Source organism: Lissotriton vulgaris, chromosome 11 (genome assembly GCF_964263255.1).
Source record: "Lissotriton vulgaris chromosome 11, aLisVul1.2, whole genome shotgun sequence".
Lineage (NCBI taxonomy): Eukaryota > Metazoa > Chordata > Amphibia > Caudata > Salamandridae > Lissotriton > Lissotriton vulgaris.
This window is the reverse complement of record NC_141699.1, coordinates 1,107,545,231-1,107,572,090: the sequence shown is the minus strand read 5'-3', so window position 1 is coordinate 1,107,572,090 and position 26,860 is coordinate 1,107,545,231. Positions and strand designations below refer to the sequence as shown.

At 41.3% G+C, this 26,860-nt stretch overlaps 2 protein-coding genes across 2 annotated transcripts in view; both read left to right on the top strand.

The window, feature by feature from the left end:
- LOC147684251 (putative cation-transporting ATPase 13A5) overlaps nucleotides 1–7,157 on the top strand; it is a 256,436-nt gene extending 249,279 nt beyond the window's left edge. The window contains exon 24 of the mRNA XM_086942616.1: nucleotides 7,125–7,157. Within this exon, the coding sequence (XP_086798742.1) occupies nucleotides 7,125–7,157 (33 nt within the window). The remainder of the gene's footprint in view (nucleotides 1–7,124) is intronic.
- On the top strand, nucleotides 126–24,191 carry LOC147684250 (putative cation-transporting ATPase 13A4). Its single transcript, XM_086944970.1, has 5 exons — nucleotides 126–287; nucleotides 7,324–7,502; nucleotides 19,856–19,944; nucleotides 21,660–21,740; nucleotides 23,994–24,191. The coding sequence occupies exons 2-5, from the start codon at nucleotides 7,349–7,351 to the stop codon at nucleotides 24,189–24,191; spliced, it is 522 nt and encodes a 173-aa protein (XP_086801096.1). The 5' UTR covers nucleotides 126–287; nucleotides 7,324–7,348.
- Nucleotides 24,192–26,860: the final 2,669 nt, after the last annotated feature.

Genomic DNA, 26,860 nt, shown 5'->3' with positions numbered 1-26,860 from the left:
GCAGAACTTTTTGAACAAGAACATCCATTTATGAGAAAGCACCATAACTTTGCTCATTTTCAACTGAACTTTATTGGAATATAAACACATGCATGTTTTACTTGCTTTTCAGTAACTTTAAACAGAGCATCCCCAGAGCTATCTCCCATCAGACCTCTGAGGCACCTGGTATCCCTTCCTGTTGTGATCTCCACTGTGGTTAATTCTCTTTGCAACCTGATCGCTGTGCTTTGTACCTATCTCCTGGTCCAGCGGCAGCCATGGTACAGCAACACTGATGTCTTCAGGTATATTTATTTCTAGATTATTTGTGTGGCATACTTAAAATAATAACTCCTTAATGTGAAACCATCTCCCACTCAATGTGCACCTACCACCTGGTAGTTCTGCATCTCCACATATACGCTCCCACTCAATGTGTACCTACCACCTGGTACTTCTGTATCATCTCATATACACTCCTACTCAATGTGTACATGCTGCTTGTAGTTCTGCCTCACCTCATATACAATTCCACTTAATGTGCACTTACCACTTGTAGTTTTGCATCACCTCATATACAGAGCCACTCATTGTGTACCTACCACCTGGCAGTTCTGCATCTCCACATATACACTCCCACTCATTGTTTACCTACCACCTGGTAGTTCTGCATCTCCTCATGTACACTCCCATTCAAGGTGTACCTTCTGCCTGTAGTTCTGCATCTCCTCATTTACAGTCCCACTATATGAGTACACACCACCTGGTAGTTCTGCATCTCCTCATATACACTCCCACTGAATGTGTACCTACCACCTGGTAGTTCTGTATGCCCTCATATACACTCCCTCTCAATGTGCACACCCCGCCTGGTAGTTCTGCATCAACCAGTGCTTAGTTTGTAACAAATTAAGTGCCAGGGCCCTTGTTTTGAGGCCATTGCAGCTTGCACCACTCATTGTTCTTGGCAGCGCTGCCAACGACAGTACCAGCACAACTGTTAACCATCATACTCCCACAAGCTTCAGACTACTACAGGGCTAAGCATGGGCGAATTTTGCGAATTGGCAATTCGCAAATTTGCTTATTGGCAATCCGCAAAATTTGTGAATTTGCGGATTTTTTTATTTTTGCATGTTCGCGGGTGTTCGCGAGGCGCTTTGCGTGTTCGCGAGGCGCTTTGCAATTTCGCGGGGTTTTTTTGCCTGCTTAATCACTGCCACCCTCTTGTTTTTTATGCCCATCTGCCCTCTGTACCACTTGTTTCTGTGCCCTTCTGCCCTCTGCCCCACTCATTTGTTGTCCCCTTCTGCCCTCTGTCCCACTTTTGTGCCCTTCTGCCCTCAGCCCCACTTAGAATGGCGCCGGCAAGCTGCCAGCGCCATTCTAAAATAGCTAGAAATAGCTTCAACAGGAAGAACTAATAGATAAAGTAAAGCAGGTGCTCCAGTTGAAGGTCAAATTAAGTAACACAATCATTAATCACCCCAAGTTTGGTGTGATTAATGATTGTGTAACTGAATTTGAGCAGCACCTGCTTTACTTTATCTATTAGAGCTTCCTTTTGAAGCTGACTTTTGTAACTATTTTAGAATGGCACTGGCAGCTTGCTGGCGCCATTCTAAAAGAGTTACAAAAGTCAGCTTGAACTTTTGACCCAATCCGTTCCATTCGCGGATTTTCGTTCGCTGATTTTGCGGGAAATTCGCGAATCTCGCGGATTGCGAATTTACCGAAAATCTGCAAAATCCGCGAGCAGAATGTATTTTCCGCTCATGCTTATACAGGGCCCCAAAGCTTCAAGAATGACATGGGAGGCAGGTACTAGTCATTTTAAATGTAGTATGAATGAATACACAGCTGTTGCTATACTCAACAATAAATTAGACTAGAAGCACCACCATATGGTAGACTGTTATAAATGCTAGTCTTGGACATTACTGTGCCGGTGCTGGGCACTGGAAACCACTGGCTCAAATTAAGAACTGTGCATCACATCACGAGCTCTCCTACTGGAACTGCACACACCTGCTGGCGGCCATTCATCACCTCATTCACATCTATGTGGAATGTGCACCAGCCCAGGCTAATCTTCATTTATACCAGCATAATCTTGTCTGTGTCATGTGTCTGCACCTCCTGGAGGCAAATCACCTCCACATTCGCATACCTGTTAAAATGTGTACACATTGCCTGGCAGGCCTGCATCACTTTATCCACACTCATACTTGATGTGTACCTCATGGTGGCCATTCATTACCTCATTCACTCTCATGTGGGTTGTGCACACACTTGCTGGTGGGAATTCCCCAGCTCATTCACATATGTGGGGTGTCCACACACCAGCGTGATATTTTCCAAGCCCATTCACACTGTTGTGTGGTGTGCATGCACCTCCTGATGTCAACACCACATTCACACTTCTGCATGGTGTACACGTACACCCTGGTAGCAATTTAGTACTACATTCACACTCAGGAGTGTATTTACATTTGCATTTCTCAGATTGTGTTTTCCTTATCTCAAGCAGACCCTTCTTTACCTTCCTCTCTGCAATCTGGTCTTAGTGACATTTCTCACTGGATGAGCCGTAATTTTTTTAAACTTAACAGCGAAAAGACGGAGGTGCTTGTCTTCGGCAACAAGCCTGACCTTTGGAGTCCGAGACACTGGCCGTCAACCATGGGCGTTCTACCTACTCCATCTGAACGTGCTAGGAACCTCGGGGTTCTCATTGACAGGGATCTGTCGATGAAAGACCAAGTCAATAAAGTCTCAGCCACCTGTTTTACTATTCTCAGATGGCTGAGAAAGATCTTCTGGATTCTGCCATCTGACACCCAAAGATCTGTTGTGACGGCCCTGGTGATCTCTAGATTAGATTACAGTAATGTGCTCTATCTGGGGGTTACCAAGGCGATCTTGCGTCGTCTCCAACTGGTTCAGAATGCTGCTGCCCGGCTCCTGTGTGGATGCCGGAAATATGATCCAATCACGAAACGCATTAAGCAACTTCATTGGCTCAATATTGAAAATCGTGTAAAATTTAAGGCACTATGCTTTATGCATAAGATTAAAATTGATGTTGCTCCCATTTACCTTCGAGCACTCGTCAAGCCTTATTCACCCACACGTTCACTCCGCTCTTCTTCCCAACATCTGTTCTGCGTACCCAGGTTCAGGCTTTCCAGAGTTGGAGGCCGTTCCTTTGCTGTACTGGGACCCAAACTGTGGAACTCTCTTCCCATGGACTTACGAATGGAGCAGTGCCATCTCCGTTTTCGAAAAGCCCTTAAGACCTGGCTGTTTGCCCAATAATCCTTCTCCTTCAGGATCAATCATGTTGTTTACTGTCAATTAGCGCCGGGAAACCCTTACGGGTAGCTGTCGCGCTCTATAAGATTAATAAATAAATAAATAAATTACAAGCCCCTTATGTTGCCAGTGCCGGCCCATATCTACGAGGCTACGCAAAGCCACTTTGCGTGGCTTTTCATGGCCTCATGCATATTGTGTAAGGCAAACCAGTGCAAGTTGCTGCGTTGCCTTACACTGCGTCAGGGAGGCATTCCATGGGCACTGCAGTGGGTGCTCCCACGCAATAACCATGCATTTGAACAGTTTCCAAGATTCACAAGGATCTGTAAACCTGGGAATCCATCAAAACTGTACGCCACCCCAGGGCAGGCATAACAAGGAGAAATATGTGTATTTCTTCTCGTTCTTTCTTCTATTTATTGTTTTTGTGGAGGCAGGTGTCCCTTCCTGCACAAAAAACAATCCTGCCAACAACGCAAGGGTGCCTGTGTTGGTGCTAGGCTTGTAAAAGTTCAGAGTACTCTTTTGATCACCAAAAGGTTCTCAACGTTCATTTAATTCTCATAGTTATCTAGCCTAAATGGGACAAATATACACAATCCTCACATACACAGTTAGGACCCTCTTAGGCAATTATAGTACAATGTGTAAATGTATGTATACTTGTAAAGCGCACTATCACCTTTCCGGCATCCTGACGCTGTATGCCGCTGTGGAACCTTTCATGGCTTTCCCTGTGAGATGCCCCCTACTGGGCACCCCCAAGGTGGAGGCCAGGCATCCCAGCGCTTTCGGGGCTGTTGTGGAGATTAAGCAAGCTATTGCCCAGAGTTGCAGAGTTGGACCCATGATTAGAGTAGGCACCAAGGCGAGAATTATCGAGTACGTGGACATTGAGTCCAAGACCCTGACCAAATACTAGTAACTACCAAAGTGTATACAGAATATATATGGATTTAAAAAAAACAGTGTTGGTTTTTTTGAGAAATGAAAAAAAGAGTCATACCTTCATGAAAGTCATAACAATGTAAAATAAACCACAATACCATACACATATAATTAATGAGAGACAATATAATGGTCACATCATGTTTGGATTGTTCCACATGGAATTCATTTCATGTGTCTGTTCATATGTCCATCAATACAATCATCTATTGGGCGTGAACATGTTCCTTGGATACAATCTGATGAATAAACAAATGCATCGACGTGTTTCAGTGTTATTCCTCTGATAGTCACCACCTTCTTCAAGACAAAGCGAATAATAGTCTCCTTTGTTTATTTAAAACACATTAAAAACCTAGTAAAAACAAAACATATGCATATCAATTTCAAGGGCAGAAACCTTTTTTCTGAATAAATACAATCTCTATATCCCTGTATTCGAACCCCATATGGCATCATCATTGACAAAGCATGACAACATGCATATTAACATAATTCCATACAAGTCTTATCATATTACAATATCCTTGATGCAATATATAGCCCATTCATAGTAATCCCTAAGTATAAAATAAAGTAATATACATAATTGTCTGCAGGATCCACATTTCAACACACACTCCACACCTTTCTCACATCTTGTGGGCTTATATTCTTTGGGTCAACCATTCTAAGATCAGTCCCCCAATATTTCAAACATGATAATTTCTATCAAAAATGTAGAACACTAACCTCATCAGATCAAGAGGTGAATAAGGTAATATTGCTGTTTCAATAGTCCCAAGTGGGCCCACCTCTCGCATTAAGAGGGCAATGGCTCTTGCACTAAAGGATATGAAGTGCTGCTCCTGAGCTTCAACTCGTAAGAATAGTTTATATCAACAGCCTCAATCTCTTTGTGAATATACTCAAATATGTGGCCCCTGGAGGATTTAGGCCTACATATAAAGAGGCTGAGATCCTATATAGAGGCTGACGAGGCCTCATAAATGTTAGACGGGCACATGTATAAGTTAATATATTGGTGCTAGGCTGCCAAAATGGCGTCAGCACAGGGGGAAAGGATGGGGAGGCACTGTATTTAATAAGTATGGTGCATTCCTGCCCATGCCTTTTGACACAGGGCAGTGCTGCACGGCAACTTACTTCACAGCACGTCATCAGAAACCCATAAATGAGGCCCTCAGTGCTTACTGATGACTCGTTTGCTCTGCAGAATCGAAATAATATTAATTTAACAATATAATCATATTTTCAATGCTTTTGCATTTGACTGGTGAGGGACACCTAGTAACGACTAGCTGAACTGCAGCTCTTTGTAGAATTATTTTGATACTAGATATTATAATATTCTCTGCTCACTGCTAATCTTGTTCCATAATGCTTTGCAGGACCTTCGGTTTGGATTCTATTTTTGCCCAAAGCTGTGCTTGGGGTGGTCCTAGGAGGATGGGACCACCACTGAATCGTTCAGCAAGATGTGCTCTTTGTTTTTAAGGCATCTAATTGGTTCTCCCCCTAGGTTAGGGAGGATCCCAAAGTCATCACCTCTCTCAGTGCTTGCTGAATTTTCACTTGGACGTTTGTGAAATGACTATGCATTTCAGCATGGAAAGACTGAGATTCTTGTTATTTTACCAAAAGTATATGAGGTTTCTGTTTTATTAATTGGGAGTTCCACGATGTGGAATTCCACAACTGACACCTATCACCATGTTCCTGAGACAGAAGAGGAAGAATAGAGTTTAGGCTGTTCAGTTGCTGAAACCCATAACCTTACCTATTTGGGGTTCCAGAAACATTCTGCTGTTAAGGGTAAAACCCAGCTTTGTTATACTAGAAGCCCGCCTTGGAGATCATGGGTTGAGCCAAGGGAACGCTTGGAGCTGGGGATATATTAAAAAAAAACATAATTTCACTGAAAAAAACTAAAGGTCAAAGTAAAGTTATGTTTTGCTTTTGTTACAACACTAGAACATATGCTTAAAAATACCTCATACATTTGTCCCATAAAATCACATTTGATGTGCATTAATGGTTGTGAATTAACACAAAACACGGAGGGCCCGATTCACATACAGCCTTATTCATGAAGGCTAAATCGGCTCGCAAAGGGCCGGATTCTGAGAATCCGGCCCTTTGCGAGTGCGATTTTTGCATTTGGGATTCAGCATCCCAAATGCAAAAATCGGTAATTGCTAAATCGCTAAATTGCGAGGAATTACATTTAAGGAATCTGTATTTGAGATTCCTTAAATGCAATTCATGAAGCATTTGAAAATTGCGAAAATGCAATTTTGGGCCGCTATTTACCGAGAGGTCAGACCTCTCGGTAAATAGCAAAAACTTAGAAAAATGCTTTTAAAAGCATTTTTCTAAGTTGCATGTTGCACACACACATGTCCTTTGGACATGTGTGTGCGCAACACCTGTTTCAATTTGCATTTAAGGGGTGCTACAGGATGTCCTTTGGACACCCCTGGCACCCTTTAAATCGCTATCTTATTTGCGAGTAGCAAATTGCTAATCGCAAATAAGGAATACTCCCCATGCATTCCTATGGGCCTTTTGGCCCATAGGAATGCATGGGGAGTTATTCCTTATTTGCGATTAGCAATTAGCTAATCGCAAATAAGGAATCAGTGGGAATCGCAATTAATATTGCGATTCCTACATGATTACCGTTTTGCGAGTCTCAAATAGCGATTCCTTATGATTCGCTATTTGAGCCTCGCAAAACGGCCCGATCATGAATCAGGCTGATAGGGACTTACGACTCATAAAGTTATGAGTGCAGGGTATCCACACCCAATGGGGGAATCGCCACGTTCATTTAAATGCATAAAACACATTTGTAAGTCCATTCTTTGATTAAGGGTGAGATCATGAGCATTGCATTTGGTGTGTAAGTTATGGTTTGCATGGCTATAAGTGCGAGTTCCGGAAAGTGGTGATAACCGTCATTGCGCTTGAAATTTAAATGTGATGAAAACTTTACAATGTTCTTCACTGAATTCACATCAAATATTTTTTGGGGGAATTATGTATTAAAAACACTGATGCTTTTCTTGGCAGTGCTTGCATCTCTGAAAATGAAAGCATGTCCGCTTTACTAAATAGTTCCCAGAAAGAAGCGTCTTTTGGGCAAAGTTTTGAAACAACGTCTCTATGGGTGGTTACTAGTTTCGGCGGCATCATAACTGCATTTATCGTCTCAAAAGGGAAGCCCTTCAGAATGCCCCTGTACACAAACTGTGAGTGTGTTTTCTATGTTTGTAGTACTTTGACTATTTATGTAATCATGACATAGATGTAAGTAAGTAAGTAAAGTTTATTCATGCATAGTTATTTAAAACTATAGCATTTAAAATACATTTGATTTTATCATACAATAATTCCAAATATTGATTTTAAAACGAAAAATATGTATCACGGATGATGCAATTCTTCCTGTCTTGCTATGTTGCAGAGGTAAAAAGGCTTTATATTAAAAAAAATTTTTTAAATATGAGCTATTGATACGCGTATAAAAGACATGAGTCCTGTATCTTACCCTAAAGTGCAGATGTGCTGTGCTATGTTTTATTCATAAAGTGCACACATGTAGCCATAGTATGTGCAAAACAAGCAGAAGGATATATTAGAACAGGGCATCTATAAATGTCACTTTTAGAGCTTTTAAGGTTTCTCATTTGACAAGTAGTGCTCGGGAGTAGTTAACAGTTTTTTTCCCTGCACTTATTAAAAATTTGTGAATCAACAATTAATCATAGATTCAGTGGATCTAAAGCTTGTAATGACAGCCTGCCTACAGGTATGTATTCCCCACTCGTTAAATGGGATTCTGTGCAAACGTCTTCTGTCTTGAAATATTCATGGGCATACACATGTGACGTGTATTATATTTTCTGCCCCTTTATTGCACAGCCTACCAGGCACTTCCATGGATGCCTTGTTCAATGTGTTCCTTTCTATTTTTAAAGGATAACTGTCACAATAGAAATGCATAAAACCAATTTTCAAGTTTCTTGACCATCCAGCTTCCAGATATGGTTGAGACTTGAGTGCTTTGTATTCATTGATCATGGACCAGGCCTGCTATCTACTGGCTAACTTCTACTTTATCATTGAGAAGCGATAGTTACTTTAAAAGTATTTAACTATTTTTTTAAGCAGCTGCAGAAGGGGAATTTGCGCATAATTTTGATTCCCAGTTCTTTGATTGCTGAATCCAAGTGAAGGCTGGCTGGTGCTAGTTCATTCCTTTGTATCTCCTGCCACAGAGCCTGCAATATTGGCTTCCAAGGCTGACCATTCAGAGGTTTTTCATAGGCCCCTTGCCTCACTGTTAAATGATAAATGAGCCCAGACTCCAGTCTTATCTGGGCTGGCCATGCTTTTGCAGGAAGGTGGAACAGGGATCCAGATACATTTGAAGAGATTAGATTTAAAAGTGCTGAATTTCTGCCCCGAAGTACTCAACTACCATATAAAACGGTCGGCACGAGTCTTGCTGCGGTGACTTTCAATAGTGGTGCATAGCTTGGACCCTCTAAATTTCATTGTAGGGTATGGAAGGCCTGGGTCAAGGAAACATATTTTTTCTTAAAATCCTTCCCATGCTGCCTGAAAGTGGCCCTATCCTCAAAAAAACTCCCACATATCTGTAAGTTGTTGTCTACTCAAGTACGCCGCCTCCCAAAACCCAAGTATGCCACTTACTATGGAGCAAGAACACAGCCCTGCTTTAGGCTCTGATTCATCAATATTTCCCTTGATAGCATAGATCCAACGCCAATTCTCACCCTTGCCCAAGTGTTCATATATAACAGCTGGGCCGCTTTTAAGAGCGGGTCCTGAATACAAAAGGTTACGACTCACACTATCAAAAGCAAATTCAGAATCCACGTAGCACAAGTAAAGCTCCTGTTTCTTGTGTTTAAGTTTATTCATTAGTAGTGATACCATCAGTAAGTTGGTTTCTGTGCCTGTTCCTTGAGAGGATCCTGTTTGGATTGGGGGTGCGTTCTTGTTTTCCTTTACCCATTGCAGCAGCTCACTCAGTGCCCAATGTAGGTGGCTCATTACCGGTCGGTAAATCCAAAATTCTGTAAATGTCATGCTTACCAACCGGTATTGAGCCATTTCCTATGTAGTTGATGATTCGGTATTTACCGATTCTGTATTTACCAAATCATTATTTACCGAATCGGTAAATGGTATGTAGAAAGCACATTTCAGAGTGCTTATGTGCTTTAAGGATTCATTATTTACCACCAACTACAAGTTGATGGTAAATATTCCTTAGGGCATGTATGTGTGCCACATGTGCACACATGCACGATTCAGGGGTGCAACAGAATGTCAATGTGACACCCTGCCAACCTTGAATGTGTTCATCTATTACCGATTCGTTATTTACCAAATTGGTAATAGTAAATGGCTTCCCATTCGTTCCTATGGGCCTCCAGGCCCATATGAATGAATGGGAATTACCGAATCGGTAAATACCGATTCTAAATTACCTAATCTTACCGATTCGGTATAATTTACCAAATTATTATCTACATCCCATTTACCGATTCTGAAATACCAAATCGGTAAAATTCAGTATTTTAGAATCTGTAAAAATGGATTACCTGCATATGGCCCTCAGTAGCAAACTGGCAAAATATTTAGCCTCAACATCTTGGACGGTAATTAGGCTATAGTTTACCAGCTGTTGCCTATTGCCAGCCTTGATTGATTCTTGATTAACTTCATGAGAAAGAGTTCATCTGTTGCTGTAGTGCACAGTTACCGGTTTTAACCCCTTGCATGCTGCAGCGATTCTGCGCCTGTGCGGCACATTCCGATCGCAGGTGCGGTCATGACGGCCGGGAGCCGTCATCAGCACACAAGCACTGTGTGCTTGTGTGGCCTGGAGCCGCCATCAGCATGCAAGGGGTTAATTTACTTGCCCAAAACACTGCATTTTGATTTGAAAGGAGCTTGCATAAGCCCATTCGGGCTAGAGGCCCCATCCTTCCTCCCTCTTTGTATTACTTTACCTGTTTGATTTTCCGAGAACTGATAAGCGGCCTGCTCCTATGAGCACGGCTGATTCCTTATTACATGACTCTGTGAGTTTGGTTACAATGTGGTTAAATTGCTAGAGTGCTTAAAGTAATCCATCAAGAACTTTACCCAGATCGATTCTGTTAGATTTGAGCTTATTATTCGAGCTGGTGCTTGATTTAAACCAAATAACAGAGCGCCAGAAATTTCTCAAGTTTTTCTTCTTTGAGAGAAATAGGATCTTCACCCAAAAAGTTTGTTGGACCTTTGTTTTTTTTCTCAGAATCTATTTCTGTAATTTCTGTTTAAACTATTGAAAATTCTGCAAAACACTAGGTTTTCTGGAAATTTCTTGGCCAGTCTCCAAGACTGATTACACTCCAGTCTCAATGCACAACAATGTGCCATAATTATTATCTTTTTTTGTCCATCTGAGTTAGATTTATTTTAGATTGGACTGGTACATCTGATAATGTGGTGATTGTCAATTATTTTCCCAGTTAAGAGGGACCACCTTGCAATTGGATTACATGGATCTTCACTACAGCAATGATTTGCTACCATTTCAGCTCTATCTTTTGTTCTTACTTGTGTGTGCTCAGACCATATTAGCTTCTGGTAGTTGCTTGAAGTTATTTCTCCAGATAAGAATGGTGCTTTCTGGTGGAGACACAAATTTCTATTATCTGCTGACCATGATCACTTTTTTTTGTTTTCAGTACTCTAAAAGATGTCACTTGGTGCAAAAACAGGAGAGTTACTAACCTGTTATCTAGAATAGAATTGAAAGACGTAGTATAATAGGTCCTTTGTGGAGGGGAGTCTTGCTTATATATCCCAGTGAGAATTTGTAAGCCCAGGGATTCTAATAAGATTGACTATGCATCACTCGATCTTTATGTATATCTCTCATAGCATGTCTTGGTACTGACCACATATAGTCCTGCTGATTTATTTGCTCATCTCACTGAAATGGTTTTAATAAGTTCATATTAAAGTCCCCTGTTATTATAATATCTGGAAGTCAACCATCTGAGGAGCTTTCAAGAATTCTTTTCAGTAGCACCAATAGCATTGATGTCCTTGTTCTTATACTCGGTGGAACATAGAGAATAATCAGAAAAAGAGGATTTTATATTTCATGTTACTTTATAAATTTTATTATTGAGATGATTTCATCTTCCGTATCCATCAGTTATATTTCTCTCTGGGGGGCAATTGCAACAAATGTGGCCAAACCTACTTTTGGGCATCGGGCTTTGTTCACTTTCCTTGCCGGTGAGAAATAAACTATGGATGTTTATTGTTAAACAGTTGTAATGCCCCTGTCTCTTGTAAATATATAACATTTTTAGTAGTCCTATTTTTTTCTGTGAGATTCTTCTATTTTGTGGAGCTTTTGAGATCATGAGCGATTCTTCCTATGCAAGGCATTGGTTAGCCAACCTATATTGAGCTTCACCTGTTTCTTTTGATGGAGCGTTATCTTCTTTTATTGATGCGAGATGATATGCTAGATGTACTCCATACCAGATTTACCAGAATTGAGTATGGTTGTCTTGTGTTTCCATGATTATTTATTTTTGATACTGGATTTACTGGGCAACAGGTGCTAGATAGGCAGGTAGAGGGGCCATTTCAACTTGCATACCCTGGGGCAGTAGGCGGTCTCTTTCCTGAAGTGCTCTCTCTGCCATAGGGCTACATAACCAAGTGACAAGGGTTGAGTCTTATTATTATTCTACGTCCACTGAAAAGATTTCCACTAGAGATGGCACTGCCTGAAAAAGTTTAAGAATGTTGCCTGTATTCAGAATACCATTCTTACCTCTTGATTGGTATTTAGGTGAAAAAATCTTTTTTAATGGTAAATTCTATCACATCTTTGGAGTGATTCTCTTGTGGTCTTCCATATCACCCATTTTTGGCAGCTGAATCGTCCATATGGACTTTATGTTTTGGGTCATTCCAATCTCCACCGGACAAGGACTTGCAATGCCTGTGGCTTCACTTCGAGGTTGGTTATCTACCACCCCTGTGCCAGTGACCTTATGTATGATTTCATTCTGTTGAGGCTGTGTCTCCTTATAGTCATTTTCTTTCATAAGTTTTTTATTTATTTCAACACAGACCTCTTTGTGTGGGGATGATATCACTTGATCTCTCTCACATACCAGCTTTTTTACATTTTTATCCATCTCTTTTTATTACTCTGGAATTTTGTCAAATATTGGGAAAGGCTTCATATTTTTTACCAAGGCTTTGTCATAGTTTTCGGGTTTTGTACCATCTTGTTTTTTATGGTTTTATTACATGTCATTACTCTATTTGGTCTTTGTTTATTTCTTGCTTGATGCAATTGTTTTATTTTGTTATTAGTTTTTTGGGGTTCTGAGAAAGTTAAACATGCTGTTTGAGATTCATTGATTTCTTGCAGTGGTTGTGAGGCAAGCAAAGAAACAGCTTTTTGCGAAAAATTGTTTTCCCTATTATTTGTACTTTGTAGAGGAAATCCACCAATATTGGTTATTTGTTTGAGTGGTGACTTGTCCTGTATGGAGGGTTAAAGTTTTTCTTCAATGTTATCTACTTTTATTTCCTGGGGTGATCTACCAGGTTCTGTTGCATAGTTTCGTTGCCTGTCCTGTGGATGGGCTATTCGGATCTTTTGCGATTTTAAATTGATTTGAAATCTTCTATCAAAGCAGTCATTGTCTCGGAAATTGTGAAAGGTTTGTTTACCACTGGAGCAAATGAATAGTCTGTAGTGACTGAGGCCGCCAACTTTTGTGCACGATTGATCAAAATATTTAATTTGGTCATTTGTTGGCCAGTTCCAGATACTGTAGCTGCCATTATGTTCAACAAAATGTCCCATACGGAGGCTGGATCTTTAATTTCTGATGGATCCTGCTGTGAGGGGGAGCCCATAATGTTTTCTCTCCTCTTCCTAATTATCTTAAGATTCTGAAGGAGTATCCCATACAGGTTTTTAATTTGCACATTCAAGATCTGTTGGTTCCGGGCCTTCGTAGGTTGCTAGTTTTGACACTGCTGGATATATTCCTCTATTCATTTCTACTTTACCTTCTATTGGAAGTGGGTTTCCATTCATTAGAAGCTAATTCAACAAATTGGCGACAAGAGTTACAGATCCCTAAGTGAGCCCAAGCGGCCTCTATATTTTCCCGTAGTTCAGACTTTGAACTTCCTTCAGTTTTGTCTTATGGGGGGGCGATTTTAGTTCTAGAACAATTTGTGTTTTGTATTGGTAATATAGGCTCCTGCACGGTATCTGAGTCACGTGGCATACAAAAAAGAATATTATTTTGCTATTTTAGGAGATCTCTCGAACATACGGTCAACTGTAGATGTTAATGACAGATTATCTCTTGCTTATTTTGCTTTTATATTCGTTGTGGATTTTGAGAACTTGAGCCTTTTGTTTCTTTTTGTTATATGTGGGAGCCTTACCCTTCCTGACCTCATGACGTGGTATTTGTAATGTCAAGTGGAGTGTAGCAGATTTGTCCCTTAGCCACAATAGAGATACTTGAGGGTGTGATATTACTTTTCTATGCTTCTCTGGGCTCCACACACCCAATTGCTTCCAATTTCTTTGTTTCAGTGTATTTCTGCTCTTCTCCTGGGCACAGATTTCCAGTTTATTTGGATCTGCTGGTAGATGAAAAAAAGTTTTCCTGGGGGAGGTTTGATAACAGGCAGAGCTGCCTAGGTGCCTCCTTCTCCTGTAGGAGAACTTAGGAGGGCACAAACACACCTGCACCCTTGCTTTGTCACCTGGTTTTGACTACTGCTGTCCTGCCAAAGAGCTTTTGGGGGCTTGCAGGGTCAAAATAGCTGCTGTCTGGACACCTACTGGCGGGATCTGCTGCAACGTCACAACTGAAGTCGATGTCTTTATGTTGCTGCACTGCCCAAGGGTTGAGAGTTCAAATGACTGCTGCCTGGCCACCTCCAGGTGGGATCTGCAACAGCGTAGAAACTGAGGTCTGCAGCAGGGAGGCAGCTAGGGTCTTTTTGCTGTTCTCTTGTGGTATCTTGTGACCCGCAGTATTGGAGAGGGGTTAAGTCAAGCTAGCTGGACTGCGGGGTTAGGGGAATACATTTGGTAAAGAAGGAGCTGTTGTGGTGCCGCCTTCTCCTATACGGCAAGTTTGGAGGTTATGATGCGACGACCTCTGATGCATCTATTTGTATACTGCCCATGGCCTGTGGAGTTGGATGAATGCTGACTCTGGCTGACTTTTGGTAGCTCATAGCAGCTAAGCAGGTTGGAGCTGAGGGGTCCCACTCCTAGGGGCAAATGCCCAGGCTGTTATGCTGTTGAGGCCAGGGTGGGGGCTTGCAGTAAAATAGGGTAAATAACAAGCAGAGCAAGGTTCAGTGCACCACAGCCCGGTTCTATAGGAAATGTCGGTCTTTCCTTAGAGTTCATCCCCCGGTGACTCCCCTCTCCACATGAAAGAAACAGGAGTCCATCCATCGTTTTTTTGCACTCCACACCACCCCAGTTAAGACATGGCCATATGCAAATTGCAAAAACCACAGTTGATGGACAGAATTCAGAACAATGTCATACATTCACCCAAAAAAACGATGTGTTTAGGCCCAGATCTCTGTACTGGGGTGAATGTATAACATTGTTCTGCATTCTGTTCATCAACTGTGGTTTTTGCATTTGTCACCCCGAGTGGGATGGGTATGCTCAGACGTGAGTCCCATGCTCTCCACACTACTTGATTCAAGCAAGCCGGGCTGAAAACGGCTGGAAGGCCAGAAACCGGTCCTCGGAAGCTTGTTTCCGGTCCAGAGAAGGCATGGCTTGGCACTTCGGGCTGGACTGTTCCCATGAGGCACAGGGTCAGACTGATTTGCATATGGCCATGTCTGAACTGGGGTGGTGTGGAGTGCAAAAAAACGATGGATTTAGGCCCAGAACTCTGTACTGGGGCGAATGTATGACATTGTTCTGCATTTTGTCCACCAACTGTGGTTTTTGCATTTGTCACCCCGAGTGGGATGGGTATGCTCAGACGTGAGTCCCATGCTCTCCACAATACTGGATTCAAGCAAGCCGGGCAGAAGACGTCTGGAATGCCAGAAACCGGTCCTCGGAAGCTTGTTTCCGGTCCAGGGATGGTATGGCTAGGCAGTTCGGGCTGGACTGTTCCCATGAGGCACAGGGTCAGACTGATTTGCATATGGCCATGTCTGAACTGTGGTGGTGTGGAGTGCACAAAAACGATGGATTTAGGCCCAGATCTCTGTACTGGGGTGAATGTATGACATTGTTCTGCATTCTGTCCATCAATTGTGGTTTTTGCTTTTGTCACCCGGAGTGGGATGGGTATGCTCAGACGTGAGTCCCATGCTCTCCACACTACTGGATTCAAGCAAGCCGGGCTGAAGACGGCTGGAATGCCAGAAACCGGTCCTCGGAAGCTTGTTTCCCATCCAGGGAAGGCATGGCTTGGCAGTTCGGGCTGGACTGTTCCCATGAGGCACAGGGTCAGACTGATTTGCATATGGCCATGTCTGAACTGGGTGGTGTGGAGTGCATAAAAACTATGGATTTAGGCCCAGATCTCTGTACTGGGGTGAATGTATGACATTGTTCTGCATTCTGTCCATCAACTGTGGTTTTTGCATTTGTCACCCCGAGTGGGATGGGTATGCTCAGACGTGAGTCCCATGCTCTCCACACTACTGGATTCAAGCAAGCCGGGCTGAAGACGGCTGGAATGCCAGAAACCGGTCCTCGGAAGCTTGTTTACGGTCCAGGGAAGGCATGGCTTGGCAGTTCGTACTGGACTGTTCCCATGAGGCACAGGGTCAGACTGATTTGCATATGGCCATGTCTGAACTGGGGTGGTGTGGAGTGCAATAAAACGATGGATTTAGGCCCAGATCTCTGTACTGGGGTGAATGTATGACATTGTTTTGCATTCTGTCCATCAACTGTGGTTTTTGAATGATGATTCAAGCCTGCAGCTTTGATAGAGATCCTGGTCTCTGTCTGTTCTCCAGGCATTAAGTTAGTAAAACATTTCTTGTATTTAGCGGAAGGAGGAATACACTCTAAATACCAGGTAAAAGTTCTGGAGCTGTGAAGCACCACTTGGGGTTCAGGACTCACTCCAATTGGGGCCAGCAGCAGGGACCAGGGCAGGCATCGTTGGAACTCATAAGCAGGGCAGTTGCAAGGATGGCGGCCTGAGGAAGCTTGTTATAGACCTGTAGGTGAAACAAGAGGTCAGCCCACTGATCCTTGGAGTGACATCTGTGGTCCTGAGTTCAAAGAAAGCAGGTTCAGTTTTCCTTCTAGTTCTTCAGTCAGCAGGACAGTTCTTCTTCTAATTCTTCTCAGGGCCAGATGTGCTCTGAGTAGGGGTCTGTGGAGTCCACATTCATGCCGAGTGACAGCATGTCGGCGGAAGGCATTCCTTTATCTTTATCAATATCATACATGTTGGCTTTGCCAATGCTTGTTTATTTTTTCATGTTTCCTATAATTATGTTGCAACTGGTTACACTTATTTTCCATTATGAATATTTTTTGGAAATACTTGCATGCATTCACAAGTTGCTAAATGATGCTTCAAAGAAATGGCACCTGAAATTTCCTAGCAGTCTAGCAAAACCTTTTTTTTTCCTAGTTGCTGTTTTTTTAATGATTATGTTATTTTGAAATCAAAGAATCCTCAATGTTGCTTTCAAGCTTTTGCATATATTTGCATATAATCAGACAGCATCCTGAAAGAATTATATGTAGCCTTATGGTGTGAAAATTTGCAAACTTGTGTACACACTTTTATACTGGAACCACTGTCAGCAGTGCGGTCTGAGTTTACATTTCCTTAAAGCACTCACCCTAATAATACGCTTTGTATTAATGAACCAATATTACAAGTTCTAACCATATCAAGATTTGGGCACAAATATTATTTTAACTGCAGAAGCATAGTGTGGTAGCGTAATCTGGCAGCCAAATGTTTTGTGCAGCAGGGCGTTGTACCTGTGTCCCATCGACAAAATAGAAATGAAAACGTCTTGTCCTTGACCCCAAACTAAATGTCCTGGGCGTTGGGCTACAGGAATTCCACACCCCTGTTAAATGTAATGTAATAGTGTAAACAAGTGTTAACCTTTTGAAGAGCCATCCTTGCCATAGTGAAAAACATCTTTGAAGCGTTTTCACTTCCAAGACATGTACAACATTAAATAGACATGTTCCACTTTTAAAAGCACCTTATTTATGGATTTTGCAGGCCTAACTTAGGGAGGACTCATACGTATTAAAAAGGAATGTTTAGGCCTGGGGTTTATTTCGCCCGGTCAAAAAGACACTTTTAAAGCTTCCCAGCCAGGCGGAAGGGCAGACTGGAGACATGTTTCACAGTGAATGTTGTATAGTGCTGCTTTAGTGGGTGGCACAAAAGTGGTGCATAAACTAAGGACTTTCAGGTAATTTAAATTTGGCAATGGGGCAATTTATACATGTTTTAAAAGATCACAAGCACTTTGCTGTTGGTTAGCAGGAGTAAAGTGTACAGAGTCTTCTGTTCGGCAGAAATGGGTTTAGCATAAGAAGGCAAACATTAGGGGGAATCCATACAAAAGATGGTAATCTCCAACACATATGTAGGTTCAAACTTTAGGAATCCAAAGAGCCACACAGATCGCAAGAGCGCAATATTGTCTATCAGCAACAGGGACATATATTTTTTGCCTAAAATAGCAGTTTTCTTTTAACAGCCGAGCTCTTCCGAAAAGGATAAGGATTGCAAGTCGAACTTCTGACTTGGAATGTTTTAAGCTCAACTTTACTATTTTGTTCCATCTGCTGTTGCGCCAATATTACATTTTGAATGCAAAAATGTATCTAGGCATATCAAAATCAGCCACAAAAAAAGGTGGTGGGAGGATGCTTGCAATAAGTCTATCGACCGGCACTCAGGGATGGATCCAACCTATTGATCTTTTCCCAACATGCCACCGAAGAATAGACCCAGCCATATGCAAATGAGTCTTAGTCGAGTGATTGGAGAAGATTAGACTTATCGCAAAGCGGTTATATTTGGTATCACAATCAGTAATAAATATAAAAAATATATGATGACACACAAAGCAAAGGTTTCACAAATGCAAGCTCCCTTGATTTAAAGATTAGTTGCTGTATAAAAACAGACTCAAAATGCCATAGAAAAGATCAAATGCCACAGTAAACTTGGACCCTCAGTGCTGAGTGTGTGTGGGACTATCATTGGTTAATCACCACTCTCCTCACACATTTAACACTAAAATCCAGTTTGAAGCAGGCTCAGTGCCCATAAGAAACCAGGGCAAAGATGTGTGGTGGGACAAAAGCAGTGTGTAGCACCCATACAAGGGAGACACGAGAATTGCCCTGCCATCCTGTTTGCCACCTTTCAAGTGCACCAGTGTTTTACGTGTGCTTCAGGCAGAGCTGTCAGTCAGAATTTGACACTGGTGTACCAACAGTATGCCCACAGTCCCACACTTGATATTCTGCTGTGATCAAAAGTGTCCTACCTGCCCATTCAGGTTTTTCTGACCTATTGTGAAGCTCCTGGGAGAAATTTTACACTTCGTTCACGCCTAATTCAGGCCACGCACAGGCATGGAGTTGATACAGCCTAATGCTAACTAACCCTCTGAAAGATCAGGAAGGTTAAAGGTAAATTCCCAAAAAATACTTTTTCAATATATTTATTAAAAAGTAGACTTCACTGTTAGATTGGATTTTAATTAAATAAAAAGGAGTCTTTCAATGGCATCTGTAGCAGCTACAGGCCAAACATTGTACATTAAACTGTATAATCAATGCTTGAAATTTTGATTTGTGCCAGTTTGAACCCGATCAGTAGCAATGTTGTTTGGGAGGAATCTGCCTTTTCTAATGTCATACATGTTCCACTCTAAAATAATGTGCACCTTACCATATGGGTAGCAAGGTTTACCTAGGTTTAGCTAGCTTAATATTAAAAATCAGGTTTACCTACCTGTCAAAAGATTGATTTTAACAGGTCTGTGCAGGTTTCAGTTCCTGAAATCAAGCTATGCTTGCTTTTACTGCAACTGTATTGGATGGCAAAGACCACAAGTATTTAACTTTGAAGCCCATATATATTTTTTGAAGAAGTATTCTACTGCCTTACATGGATTTTATATATGCCAATCATTGCTAAGCTTATCTAATCATTCTTAAAGGAAGAACACAGTCAATGTACTCCTGTTTATATCATAGGTAACAGTGTACAGAGTTCTAAGTTCAGCAGAAAAAGGAAAAATCTGCGTTGACCATGCAGAAAAGATGGATTTCATACATGTGTGTACTGGGAACTGCACAGATGTTTGCTAAAGCGAATGTATGAAGGGTGGGTCAAGGTCATGTTTTCAAACCAAAAATCTCAACATGGACTAATTGAACATTCTAACATGCTAAGATGTTGGCTAGTCATGTTCAGTGTATATTGAAAATGTTGAGTCTTTCTTTTTGTTTCAGATGTCCATTCCTTTTTGTTGGTCGCACAGGTTGCAGTCTTCCTCTTTCTGATGTTTACAAACAATGAAGTTATTGAGACTGCACTGGAGGTAAGAGAGGGGCTCTCAATGCTGGAGTCTCAAATGACACAGGGTGCTTCATTAATGCATAACTCAGTGTGCGCCCTCTGATGCCCAGGAATGTCATTACAACTTTGAATATGGGGTTTCTAAAATATTATCGATGATTATAATACTCGCCTGTCAGAATTTTAAGAAAAGTACTCTCTTTAGTATGTTCTTCATTACTGTGATACATTTCAGGAGTACACTTCCAAAACTTCAATTATTGAAAAACAGGGCTTTAGTGCCTGTAGTGCCCAGTGTGACAGTCTTTGTTTCTGTCCCCCAAAACCTCCCTCTTCACGAATTCCCTTACTACCACATTCCACCAGTGACCCTGAACTCTCCATAGCTCCTCTTTCACATGCATTTCAGGTGCTTTATAGCACTTCTGATCCAGTACAGGGTGACAGAGCACTTTACTTCACACACACACATTATGCAGAGGCAAAGAATCCTACCTCTATAAAGCAGTCCGAAGGAAAACTTACATTAGACAATGAATACTACAAGGTGTAGGAATCACAGATACTAGCAGGCAAGATATTTTAAGAATGTAGGGTCTGGAGAATCACAGACTTAGGACTTAAAATGTACACAGTGATTCGCTTTATAAATAAAAATGTACCAAAATTAACCCTTTTTAGCAACATTAGGATAATGAAAGACTGCAGAAAAAAAGCAAGGTTCTAAGTTCTGCCAGGCAGCTTTCATGCAGCTCTTTGGCGACAGTTCATAGCTCAATGCGCTATATTTGGGTTGATTATTATGAACTGGAAAAGGGTCTCTGTGACAAAAGCAATAACCGAATGAGAGTGCGGCATACAACACAAAACAGTGATTTGCTTTGTACATATTCTTTGCAGCAGGCATGTTAACCCTTTGTGCTGATTTACCATGAGTGGAAAATGCCACTAGACATTAGAACTCATGACCTCCAAAGCACCAGATTTGTCAGTGTGTAGCGTTGCATTCAGTGACCCATCCTCACAGCAGTATCTGCAATGGGGAGTGTGAGCATATCCAAGTCCTGTCTGTTTGAAGTATTAGAGGCAGAATCTCTCCTCTTCTCTTGGCACACAGGGGTTCCTGTGATGAGTGATTTTATCCATAATATTGAGCTCAATGAAGTTGAGTTCAATTGGCAACACCATGTACATAGTGCACTGGCAGGGCAGTACTGCCAGCAGGGAAGGACTTTGGTAAATACAGATGTGTTTAGGGGAATTCTGAATGTTTTGTGAGATGATTCACACTTCAGAGCTGGAGGATCAGCTGTCAAGCTGGTGTCACAGGTAAAGCATCAGCTACAGCTCATGGAGGGAAAGTGATAACGAGCAGAATGAAGTGGTCTAAAGCCAGTATGTATCAAGGTTCTTCTTGACTAGAGTCACTATTGAGTAAAGCCAACTGGATCGGTGCATTCTCCAGTGTATTGTGATGGGCATTTCAAATGCATATGGCCGTCTAGCCCAAGGTAGTGGAAGAATTTCCTGTCCGGAGACATGATTCATGTCTTCTAAGTCTCAACAGAAGGTCTTCCTGGGCATGTGGTGCTGCTAGAAGGTTCTTCTTTACAGTCCAGGCCCAGTGAATGTTTTTTGGACAATCCTTGAATGTCCTAAAGATCCAAATGCTAAGGAATTTGGTGAATGATCCACCTAGAGCATAATAAACTCAGTCAGTGTGTTCTTCTCTTGTAGCTTGTCTGCACTCCCACTTACTGGAGGACCTCTTTGATCCTAATGCTGGTTGTGAGTTTCATTGCAGCCTACACTGTGGAGGTAAGGTATTTACCATTTTTCCGCTGCAGTTCCCAAAACATACCTGTGATGTAAGGTAATAGGATTTTAATGAGAAGGATCTTTCCAATCTTTTGGAACTATTGGTGGTGCATTGGAGGCAGTTTCATGCTTATTGATTGTGGAAACAACATGATTCCAGGAGGTACCAGATCCTGCTGGGATTGTTTGCTTCCTGTGTTGGTACTGAAAGGGTGAAGTCATGCCTCACATTGGGACAGATTCACAAACCGATTTCTCGTTTATTTGTGTCTTCTTTGGTGTAAAATACTCCTGAAGTTCTGGACATGTTTTATTGTGCATTTTTGAGAGTTGCTGACCTCCCACTACCATTGGTGTGGATTACTCTTAAGGATCAGAGGTACGACGGCAGCTTGATGAATCTGTTTTGGAAATTCTTGAGTAATTCATACTTAAGTCAGACATGAGACCTAAATACACACTACACGTTTATGATTCAGGCATGTTAGCTTCAGTCCCACTGAATTCCAGATTGTTACTCCTGCTGTGAGGAAGGGGTTGTCAAGCAAAGGTAGGGTAGGTTTCAAGCAAAGAAAAATCTCAGGTAGGCCTTGCGAAGTGAGTAAGCTCCATTTTTTATGGTCGATGCATAGGGATTGAAGGCCAGTCACCAGGGCTAATTGAAGAGAACTGCTGCAGCAAAAAAGCAAACATATCAGATACGGGGGTGTTTATATCTGAGATTTGGTGAAACACAAACATCAGGACATATATATCACCTAGAGACAGTGGGTTGAGCAAACAACTGTGCCTGCCCACCCAAGGGAACTTCTCAGCCAGGAACAGCCTCCAGGCATGACACATGTCAAGCATTGGCAGGAGAACATCTCTATTTGAGAGCAACCCTCCAAGAAGAAGCCATGCTAGAAACATTAGAAATCAAGCGCTCAACACATGAGCATCTATTCAGAAACATCTGTTCTGAATGCAAAGATTGTGCATCTCTTCCATCTCTAGACAGATTTCTGGAACCCTGGTGATCATCTCTTCTCGCGATAGCTCTCATGAAGATCCTTAAACATATATTGTGCTAATTATATTAGATCTCTACTTTTTAAATGCCCATATAGGGACATCATCCTATGTTTTTCTACATCTTCCACATTCATGAGACATATTGTAATATTTATGGACTTGGGGCACTAGAGTTAATCTTTTGGACTACCAGACTGTCACCAGCTATGTTTAATAAGTTGCTTCCTGTCTCAGAGGGGGTTATTTTAGGGCAGTTCTTGCCTGCTTGGCGTCTCATTATTCTATTGAAATATTATTAATATGGAGGCCTTTGTTTAGAGGCCTCTGGATGGGGCACTAGCTAGGGAATATGAGTACTTTATGCCAATAAATATTACTCTTTTATCTAACAGAGTTCACTGTTGATTATTAACAGCACATTTAATTAAAATGTGTTTTCCATTCAGGGTATTTGCACTAACGGACAAGCTTGAAAGATTGTCAAGGGACAATTAGATAAAATGTAAGATATTTTGTAGGTAGAGACTCCTTCCCACACAAATTTGGTTGGTTTTTGTATGAAGCTTCATGCTTTGTGGGCAAATACTTTTAAAAAGGACTTTTATTAAGGGTGAAAGGCTAGGACATGATGCTTCTCTGGTGATATTTAGGGATATATCCAGGATTAGTTATGTTACATTTTGCTTTCACCCAAGCATGACCTTAATTTATGACTTTTCACTCCCTGCCACTCAATTACTTACCTTATTGAAATGTTTAATATTAAGTGTTTCTCTTTACTGTCTTATCAGAAAATGTTGATTGTTACCATTTCATCCATAGAACAAAATTTAATAACATTAAAACTTTTGTCCAGAAATGGAATTCCAGATCCAGAAAAAATACAATCTATTTTTGGCCGAACCAATTGTGTTCTCTTTTGTGAGGATTTGACTGTTACCAGGTCCAGGACAATTAACTTTCCTCATTTGTGAAGGAGAAAAAATGTACACTGTGACTTTGTGGGTATCCAAAAAGAGGTTTCAGGGTTTTTCAGAAGGCTTTTAGAAGCTTGGAAAACACATTGTGTAAAGAATGAAATAAAAATATTGTATAGACTTTATCAATAATCAGTGACATTTTTATGTTTAATACCTAAACATTTTAAAAACATGAGTATAATTTTTTTTGGATTTTGCTATCAATTGATTGTAAATATGTACAGTTTTTTTAATCTGACAGTTGCTTTTTATTTTCTAGACATACATTGTTGATAATCGCAGGTTCTGGACCATCATGAAGACCTTATTTAAGTACAAATCTAAAAGTGAATATAGGATTTTGCAGAGATCGTTGGAGAAGGACCCAAACTGGCCACCGCTAAATGTCACACAATTTTCAGAGCCGATCAATGCCGATCTCGAAAGCAAAATAGGTCTTTTGGAGCTCAGTGTGTGAGAATAATGGACGAAAGCTCAGCTTGACCCAGGGTCTCCTGACATGTCTGCCATATGTACAACCTCCAGAGATGTACTCCGCAGAAGGACATTTTTTTACATAGAACTTAACGTTTCCAATATAAGTGTTACTGTCTTGGCTCCACCTACTCTGAGGGTTTATCTGCTGTACTCAAAACGGGAGTAGTGCTACATTTCAACAGAGAAGCAGGAAACAGCCTTATTTGTATGCAACTATTGGGCAAAGTCATTAAATCTCAACCCTGCTGAACAGCCATCACTTCACTTCGAACCTGCATGGAAACCCAACACCCGGCCACACTCACGGCATAGGGAGATGGTGTTTGACTAACCCCTTTGTTCATCTCTCAGATCACTTTCTCTTCATTCTGGCCCATAGCTCCATGTAACTTGAGTAGAATGTGTCTCACAGGAGATGTCGATTTGAATGTGTGGAGCTGCCCCATTAATGTTCAACATTAGAAGGTGTATGGAAACAAACTGAGCAGTTCTAATGTAGGAATAACTAGCATACAGCTTGCATGTAGAGAACCACCCAAGCACATTTCAAGTACTATGCAAATATTTTGTTTAAAATTCGATGGAAAAAATGCAAACTTCCTTCTACAAAGCACATCATCAGCTAGAGCACAGTGCAACCTCTCAACTCCAAGACCTAAATGCTTACTGATTCAGCAGGACTATCCCCTCTCTTCAATGGAGTTCCACACTCCCCACTTATCTAGCTTTTGTCCATTTATCTATTTCACACCACCTATGGATTATCTAGTACAAAGGAAGTTATACAAATGCAATCTATAATTTCCAAATGTAAAAGGTCCATTAGCAGTCAAAAGCAACTGATGAGCATGGCCACCAATTCAGGCAAATTTAGTCAGATCAGCCCAATATTGAATAAGTTCACCTGTGTTTGTTAAAAATGCTAGGATGTAGTACAAACAATGCCACCTGACTTACAAAGCCATGTACCGAAACATTCCACCGTATATAATAGAACTGTACACAATTTCGTTCTGGTTGAGAGTTCTCAGAACCAAATGTTTTTTCCAAGTGGAAGACCCCAAATTCTGCCTGAAAGCAATATTCCACTGATGCCTGCTAGACATTGATTAACCTTTGACATCAGGGAATCATCCAACCTCCTACACCCAGAAGACATGTCAACCATGTTTCTATTGATTCATTAACTGCTCACTCCAATGAAATATTTCTTGCTGTTAACATGTAACTTTGTTATATGTGTCTGATTAGTATTACAGGATATTGTTCTATATTTTCAGGTTTGAGTTAGATGTAAAGCACCCAAATACCTCACAGTGTTGTGCAAAACATAAAGGTTTTAAATTAACAAAAATAGATAAACAACCGCATCTAGATCTCCTTCTTGAGGAGTCTGAGGAGTGAGAAGATGGTGTGACTGTGTGTAAACAATGGAAGGTGAAAGTGACTCATCCTTGTTAGACTAGGTTTGAGGATTCCCTGAGACCGACCTTACATAATAATAAAAGTTGTATCACCATCCAAAATAAAACTATACTTTTCAATATATTGAGAATAAGAAATTCATTGGCCTACAAAGTCATTAGTAATTTAGTTAACTATTCTCCATCAGTCAAATTTAGGATCTGCCTGTTTTCCACTCGTCAATGTTCCGAGTTTACTGTGTTTGTGTATTTCTGTGTTCCCTTCTTCAGTCTGTAGAAAAAAAAGCTCTACTCTAGCTGCTGTCATTAGAATCACTGATAGAATCACTGATCAGGACAAGAAGTCCACTGGATTCAGCTGTCATGATGAATGTGTGAATAAAGTCTCCACCACCTTGTTCTCCAGGCAGCTTCACATACGTGGGAGTCAATCAGACTTGTTTGGGCAAAATTTTCTGGGAACTGTGAGTGGCCTCAGGGAACATCCATTACACAACTAGTTCACTTGAGTTAGGAATTCTATTAAGGAGAGTCCAACTGCCACCTTCTCAGGGTGGCCAAGCTGACCGAAAATCAGGATGTCATAGACCATACACACACATCTGATCAGAGTAATAAGCTATGTATTGTGTCAATTGAGTGAGGGTGGGTCATTGTGACTCACACAAGGCTTCACCTCTCATTAATCATTGCGCCACCATGCACTCAACAGAGATAATAACTTGCTTGTTACATGCCCTGAACATCTGCATCCTTGCTGGCACCTAGATGAATTATATGGGTAGCTAAGGTTACAGTGTACAAAATCAAAAACAGTCAATAGCAAGTGGAGTGAGGTCTTGTGAAGGATAATGCGAGAAGTAGGCAGCACAAGGTATACTGAAAAGGGCAAACATGATTCAATCATTAGGGGTATTCACTCTTGCCCTCCTCAATCAGTCATTCAGGATTGATAAAGTGTGGCAAACCCCTTGTGAGGGTCTGATGGTGCTGGAGTTGCGAGCTGCTTTGTGGTGCTCAGTTAATTTGAACCATGTCTTCAATCCTCTTACTAAAATGCCAAATACTAAAAGAATCAAAACAGTAAATACACTTTAAAATAATTGTTTTTTTTGCAGTGGGATGTGCTTCTGTGTCCCATCTGTACCTCCTCCATCTCAATCCGTGACTATCGGTGTCATGGATTGACCAGAAGTAGACATGGTAAAGCATGTGCTGCTTCTTG

Coding starts and splice junctions, on each gene's coding strand:
- LOC147684250 (XM_086944970.1), top strand. CDS start 7,349: ATGTCCGCTTTACTAAATAGTTCCCAGAAAGAAGCGTCTTTTGGGCAA. Junction 7,503..19,855: donor AATGCCCCTGTACACAAACT/GTGAGTGTGTTT, acceptor TTTTTGTTTCAG/ATGTCCATTCCTTTTTGTTG. Junction 19,945..21,659: donor TTATTGAGACTGCACTGGAG/GTAAGAGAGGGG, acceptor CTTCTCTTGTAG/CTTGTCTGCACTCCCACTTA.